Genomic DNA, 7,271 nt, shown 5'->3' on the forward strand with positions numbered 1-7,271 from the left:
GTATATAGTAAGCCAGTGAATAACGGGAGGAGGAAAGACCCAGGTATGCCGCACTGAGTTCCTGGAAGGAAGGATTTTTTTAAAAAAGTAAGGTATAAATAAAAGTTACACCCTCCCATGGACCATTTGCTGGTTTGTGAAACCACAAGCAAGCATTCCTCAGCGTGTATGTAGCTATCCTCTCCTGATTTAAAACAATAGGTGAGAACAAAGTCGATTTTTGTGTTTCCTTATTGTGTGGCACTGATCTCGGTGGTCAGATTGTATGAGAAAGGACCACCAGACCAGTGAAGTCCAGCATAGCTTTATTTGCCCACCATCTCTCGGGGGATGCCTCATAGGAAAGGGTACCTGCCTCTCTCTGCAGCATGCTATCGTGTGGGGTTGGAGCCTGGGGATCCATGTGCTTCTCCCCCTTTGGGATCAGCCTTCTGCGCTCTTCTATTCTGCACACACTTCCAAGCTGCTCCCTGTGGAACTGCCAGGAGATCCTTTAAAGAGAAAGCCTGATTTCTAAGCTGAGTTTAGAATTGCTAAAGCTTAGTATATCTAAGAATGTCTTAGAATTTTCAAACTGGGCATAGAGATAGAGGGTGATCATAAAGGAGAGGGACACCAGACTCCAGGTGGGACCTGGGGATCCCCCGGAATTACAGCTCATCTCCGGACTACAGAGATCAGTTCCGCTGGAGGAAATGGATGCTTTGGAGGGTGGACTCTATGGCGCTGTACCACAGTGGGGTTCCTGACCTCCACAGGCACAGGAGAGCCAGTTTGGTGTAGTAGTTAAGTGCATGGACTCTAATCTGGGAGAACCGGGTTTGATTCCCCACTCCTCCACTTGCAGCTGCTGGATGACCTTGGGCAAGCCGTAGTTCTGATAAGAGCTGTCCTTGAAAAAGAGCAGTTTCTGTCAAGAGCTCTCTCAGCCCCACCTACCTTCACAGGGTGTCTGTTGTGGGGAGGGGAAGGGAAAGGAGTTTGTAAGCCGCTCTGAGACACCTTTGGGTAGTGAAGGGCGGGGTATAAATCCAATCTCTTCTTCTCTTCTTCTTCTTCCATCCCCAAATTTCCAGGAGTTTCCCAATTGGGATATGGACTCCCCCCCCCCCCCCCACCCCCTGCCACTGGCCAGGGGGGGGGGCAACCCTAGGGGACATGCCTGTCGGGGCTGAGCCAGGCATTTGACACATCCAGTGTAGTAAGAGGTAATTTTGGGAGATTGGCAGGCTGCTACCCACCCAAATGGAGAGGCAGTGTGATGTAGCAGTTGGACTAGGATCTGGGAGACCCAGGTTCAAATCCCGACTCTGTCATGGAAGCTCACGCAGCGACCTTGGGCCTCTTACTCTCGGCCCGATCTCCCTCACAGGGTTGTTGTCGTCAGGGTGAAATGGAGAAGAGGAGAACGACACTGTAAGCCCCTTTGGGTCACCGTAAGGGAGAAAAGCAGGGTATAAATATTTAAATATGTGAATAATATCGCCCCCGAGGGTGTTGTTCCACAGCCAGTTTCGGTGAGGCCGAGAGGTTTCTGATGTCGACACGGTTAAAGTGGTGCTTTTGCAGCGTGAAGCAGATGGGTGGTTTGGCTGAGACTGATCATCCAGCTTTTTGACAGACTTCTCCCACGGTCTTTTCCCCCGCCCTCCCTCCCAGATGGTTGCCTCTCTGAAACCCTGGCCCCTCGTGATCGCTGTGGCCCTGTGCGTCTTGTTCTGCTTGGGAACCTTAGTCGATGCCTATCCTCCCAAGCCAGAGAGTCCTGGAGACGACGCTTCCCCGGAAGAAATGGCCAAATACTTCTCAGCTCTCCGGCATTACATCAACTTGGTGACGAGGCAGAGGTGCGTGGTGGGGCTGTGTTGCGGCTTACGGGTCGGCAGTCCCTGAGCGTGCACAGCCACATGCTGGTTTTGGCTTTTGTACATGCTTGATCTTTGGGTGCCCTATCGGAAGATCAGGCTCAGTGGGGGTGGGCGGTTTCCTTCCTGACTTCTGCCTGACTTCTGCCTGTTTGAGCCTTCCACTCTGCAGAACACTAAAGGAGGCAGATGCCTTTTTCACCCACCTCAAGCATACATCCACAGATCACTTTGCTAACATTTCCCAGCCAGAGATGAAGACAGCAATGGCAGGAGGCGGTAGGGATGCCAGCCTCTGGAATTACAACTCATCTCCAGACTACAGAGATCAGTTCCCCCTGGAGAAAATGGATGCCTTGGAGGGGGGACTCTGTGGCATTGTGCCCCACTGAGGTCCCAGTCCCCCCCAGGCTCCACCCCCAAATCTCAACCTGGATCTGGCCACTCTACTCCCCCACCCCATGGGTGCCCGTGCGACCTGGCAACCCTAGGATGTGGGCACTCAAGGCAGATGAGGCAAGACTAACACTGTAGCCCATTTCCCCTTCACTGGCATGCTGGCTTGCATCGCCCATCCAGGAAGAAGCTGCTATGGGTCCCCCATGTTATAGTACATCAGTCTTCACCTTTGCTTTAAGTACGTTCTTTCTCATGTAGAAAAATCCAGACCTTCCCCCTATTTTAGTCTGAGATGGTCTCTTTTTAGAAATAGATGCAAAATGATCCTGGCCTTTATTGAGCACCATCCCCCCCCCCCTGTGCATACAACACAGTTGTGCATTATGTCACTTCAGCTTTGCAGAGACTGTAGCCTCTTACAGGACCATAAAACGCCCGATTAGCCACCTTCTCCATTAGTGTTGGCTGCCTGGACCAGCCCATTAGGTCCCGTCTCCTGGAAACCTAATTGAAAACCAGATCTGGGGGACATTAGTGCACATTCACCTCTCTAGGTTCCTGCTCATACCTCACCCCCCCCCCATGCTCTTTAACTCCCTATTCTCCTCTGACCTAGTTGTGAGCTGGGGTCTGGTCTTAGTAGGCCATGGAGAAGTACATTTGATCCAAAGGGGGAAAGGAGGAGTTTCAGGCACAATTCCTCTAAATCCCCACCTGTACATTGTCCATTTATGCGGCTAGTCTGCAGATGATCAGCTGCCTTCCCCTTTAAGTCGGAAAGCTTAAAACATACTGAAGTCTGTCTGGATTTATTCATGCAGCTTGTGGACTTTTGTTACTTCCCGAAATCATTTTTGGCTACTGCCTAAATGAGAGGTAACCTCCAGGAGACTGACGAAGGAGGGACTTACGCTAATAGCTTCCCATGATGCCACAACATCACTTCCAGCTGGGTAACCAGCTATGACATCATCACATTGTGGGGCTCTCTAGGGTTCACCCAAAACTCTATGGTAAGTGCCATAGCCTTTTGGGTGAATCCTTGAACATCCTTCAGCACAGTGACACACTTTCAGTTATGCAACCAGAAGTGACATCACAGCTTTGCAAACAGAAGTGACATTTCCCCCCTTTCCCTTCCCCATTGAGTTCTGGCAGGGGCTGAGGAAATGTCACTGGGGGCTCACCCATGGGTGGTGGGCAAAGGGCTTTGCTAACTGAGGTTCAGGATTGCCTGCAGTTTATACTGTCTGCCCTGCCTCCCCCCCCCCCCCATCTCAGTGTGAGATCTTATGTGATTACATTTTACAGCCTTACCACTCCAGAGCTGATGATTACTAAAGACAAATCATGATGAGTCCTGGTTTGAATGAGACCTTAGAGGGGTTTTTTTGGGGGGGGGGGATTTGTGATATTATAAACAGGGAAACAAACAATACAGAATGATTCATACAGCTAGAAAACAAGGTTGTATCCCTTAGTTCTGCAAAATGATTCATATAGTGTTCTATAATTAAGCGTTCCCTCCATATAGAGGTGGGGGATGGAAGCAGAAGACAAAAATATCTGGGTGGTCTCTTATTCCCTCCAAAGAGGTTGGCTCTGATTGTAACCCATTCCTCTTCCACTGTAAGGTATGGCAAGAGAGCCAGCCCAGAGACCTTGATGTCAGAGCTCATTTTTGGAGACAGCAGCAGCAGCAACAACAATGACCAAAATGGCAGATCACGGTAAGTCCCACTGAGAGTGTCTCATCCATTTCCCCAGGGCTGTGCTTCTTAACCTTTAATCTGCTACCACCTGCCAAGAAAGCAACATTTGCATGGAACGTACTTCAAGGAACGTACTTCAAGGAACTTTTTTTTTTTAAGACATAAGAGGAATACTCCAAACAAAGCAGTTTTGTATCAGTATATTTATGATCTATTCATACAACACACAGACCTTGGACATCCATTCAATGAAATCCTGAGGCGCAATGGTCATCAGCCAGCCCCCTGAATATTAGATTCCTGTTTGCTGTGATCTGCTTTCTAATGGCCTGGGAGAAAAATCAGAGATCTGGGATTTTATCATCAGGGCAGAGTGAGCAGTATAAAACAACCCACCTCTGCTGGCTGTCCAAAGGAGTTGCCTACAATCCCAGATGCCCCTCATTTGAGCCCATCCCCCCCCCAAGGTTTGAATGCCCTCACAATGTGTAGCTCACTCCCCTGGGGACTATATTCATCCTATGGTGAATCACTGAGCCCATCCCCCCCCCAAGGTTTGAATGCCCTCACAATGTGTAGCTCACTCCCCTGGGGACTATATTCATCCTATATTTATCCTATATTCATCCTATATTCATCCAGTGATTCAGTGAATCACTGCTCTAAGTATCAGCAAACTTGCCCAGAACTTGTTTCTCTTTCTTCTTTGGGACCTCCCCTAAGAACCACTAAGCAAATACATGAAGATGTCTTATACCAAGTCAGCCCATCTAAGCCACTACTTGACTTGTTTGACTGGATGCAGCTCTACAAGATTCCGATAGAGAAGGGTTTCCTTCTCCTGTTGTCTGACAGCTTTTAGCTGGATGTGCTGGGGATTGAACCTGGGACCCTCCGCCTGTGAAGGAGAGGTTCTAGTACTGAGCTATAGCCATCTGTTATTTCACAGAAAGCATTACACAGACAGAACTACCCCTGAATGAACATATGAAACTACCTTAAGTCAAGATAGATCCCGGTAGGTAGCCGTGTTGGTCTTAAGCATTAGAACAAAGTTTGAGTCCAGTGGCACCGTTAAGACCAAGGAAGTTTTATTCAGGGTATGAACTTTCATGTGCACACACACTTCCTGTGATATCTGAGGAAGTGTGTGTGCACACGAAAGCTCATACCTTGGATAAAACTTTGTTGGTCTTAAAGGTGCCCCTGGACTCAAACTTTGCCTTAAATCAAATCAAACCATCAGTCCATCTAGCATAATTCGACTGGAAGTGGCTTCCCAGGCACAGAAATGCCTTTCTCAGCACCTGTGACCATTTTAACTGGAGAAGTTGGGTGCTGAACCTGGAACCTTCTGCATGTCAAGTAGATGCTCTGCCACTGAGCCAGAGCCTTGATCCAGAAATCAGAACTGGAAGGTGGAAGTCATGCTCAGAGACACATTTTTCTAGATAACCAATTGGGATGGGGTAAAAAATCCTTTAAGGTAAAGGTTTCCCTTGCTCGAAAGCCAGTCGAATCCGACTCTAGGGTTGGGGTGACTAAATGCCAAGGGTGTGCCGCATGACGGAATGAGCTCCCGTCTCTAGTTCCAGCTCCTGCCAACCTAGCCGTTCGAAAGCAAGAAATTGCAAGTAGATAAATAGGTACCACTTCAGTGGGAAGGTAACAGCGTTCCGTGCACCTTGGTGTTTAGTCATGCCGGCCACATGACCACGGAAACATCTTCGGACAGCGCTGGCTCTTCGGCTTAGAAACGGCTTTGAAGTTGGATTTGACTGGCTTTCGAGCAAGGGAACCTTTACCTTTACTAAGAAATCCTTTAAAAAGTGGTTTTAAGACATAAAACCTGGTAGGAATCTACATCCCAAGGTCTGCAAATAATGCCCTGTAGCCCCCAAAGTGTAAGACAGCAGTGTGGGAAACCATATTCTGCCCATATTCAGAGGCACTTCTGTTTCAATGTGTACACAAAGAATAGTTCTAGGAACCAATGCAGGGTGTCAGTGACAGGAAACTCTGTGACATCACATTGAAGTGCCATCACAGCATGGTGTAGTTACTGGGCCTTAGGGTGTTAGAGTAGGATCTGGAGGACCTGGGTTCAAATCTCCATTCAACCATGACAGCATTTATTCAGATTCCAAGCCCAGTGCATTCCAGAAGCACAAACGGGGTAACAGTGCATATGAAAGGTATGCATAAAATACAGCATCATTAACAAATCATTATTTAAGCTACCAGCCTTGTGGCATGCCATGAGCTAACAGTGGGAATGGATAGTCTTGCCTTCCGAGCAGGTATTTGGAGCAACTGCAGCGTTCACTTCTGCCATCCCTGTAACTTCATGAGTCTCTATTTATTTATTTATTTTGCAGATTTGACGATTCCTATATGTGGTGACGACCTTCTCACTCCCCATCCGACAGCTTTGTCGGTTATAATTCTGTTGTGTCGTTTGCATTTTTTGGAAAAACAATCAAGCCTTGATGAGCTGATCCCTTTCTTTAGAGGGCCTGTCCTCTCCCTATCCTCCAGTTCCCCCTCCCCCCAGGATCTGAGGCTTGGGAAAGAATCGCTTTGGGCATTTTCAGACAACAGCATTCATGAGGAGGTTGCGTCTCCTCTTTCCCGCAAGCCGAGCAGAGGGCGCTGCAGAAGATCATGGCGCCTGGGGCAAGATGGGGTGTGAGTGTCTTTGGTGGTGGCATATCTTGTACTTGTAATGGTGTCTGTGTTGATTATTAGTGCAAGACCCCACTATGTCTGCCCTGGGTTGATCTTTATTTTATACGTCATTTATATCTGTGTGTATGTGTGCGTGCATGATTGAGAGAGAGAAAAGGAGAGAGAGTGTGTGTATATGCATTATTTCAAATGAATTTCCTCTACATCTACAATAAAGAGCAAGTTTAATGGAAATGCCTATGTCAAATGTTCCTTTTTTGCTTCCTTATGTTGAACACCTAAAATGGCACTTTCTGTCAGTACATAGCTAGGACCCAACATGATCCACAGAAGCGGTCCTCAAGCTTTCACATGAAGCTTCCTTATACTGAGTCAGACCATTGGTTTATCAAGGTCAGTCTTGTCTACTCTGATTGGAAGACACTGTCCAGGAACTCAAGCAGAGGTCTTCCATACCATCTGCTACTTGACCCTTTAACTGGAGTTGCAAGGGATTGAACCTGGGACCTTGGGCATGCAAATTAGGTGCTCTGCCACTGAAACACCTCCCCCAGATTTTCAGACCTAGGTATCCTTTTTAGGCCACCAGATTAGAGCACGCAGCTCC

General features: G+C 48.0%; 1 protein-coding gene across 1 annotated transcript; it reads left to right on the plus strand.

Annotated features, from left to right (window-relative positions):
• Window positions 1-1,659: 1,659 nt before the first annotated feature.
• LOC107115759 (goannatyrotoxin-Vere1-like) lies at window positions 1,660-6,519 on the plus strand. Its single transcript, XM_015417528.1, has 3 exons — window positions 1,660-1,847; window positions 3,899-3,994; window positions 6,355-6,519. The coding sequence occupies exons 1-3, from the start codon at window positions 1,660-1,662 to the stop codon at window positions 6,377-6,379; spliced, it is 309 nt and encodes a 102-aa protein (XP_015273014.1). The 3' UTR covers window positions 6,380-6,519.
• Window positions 6,520-7,271: the final 752 nt, after the last annotated feature.

This window comes from Gekko japonicus, unplaced genomic scaffold, assembly GCF_001447785.1.
Source record: "Gekko japonicus isolate JY-2015 unplaced genomic scaffold, Gekko_japonicus_V1.1 scaffold4485, whole genome shotgun sequence".
In the NCBI taxonomy this organism is placed as follows: domain Eukaryota; kingdom Metazoa; phylum Chordata; class Lepidosauria; order Squamata; family Gekkonidae; genus Gekko; species Gekko japonicus.

Coding starts and splice junctions, on each gene's coding strand:
- LOC107115759 (XM_015417528.1), top strand. CDS start 1,660: ATGGTTGCCTCTCTGAAACCCTGGCCCCTCGTGATCGCTGTGGCCCTG. Junction 1,848..3,898: donor AACTTGGTGACGAGGCAGAG/GTGCGTGGTGGG, acceptor TTCCACTGTAAG/GTATGGCAAGAGAGCCAGCC. Junction 3,995..6,354: donor GACCAAAATGGCAGATCACG/GTAAGTCCCACT, acceptor TTTATTTTGCAG/ATTTGACGATTCCTATATGT.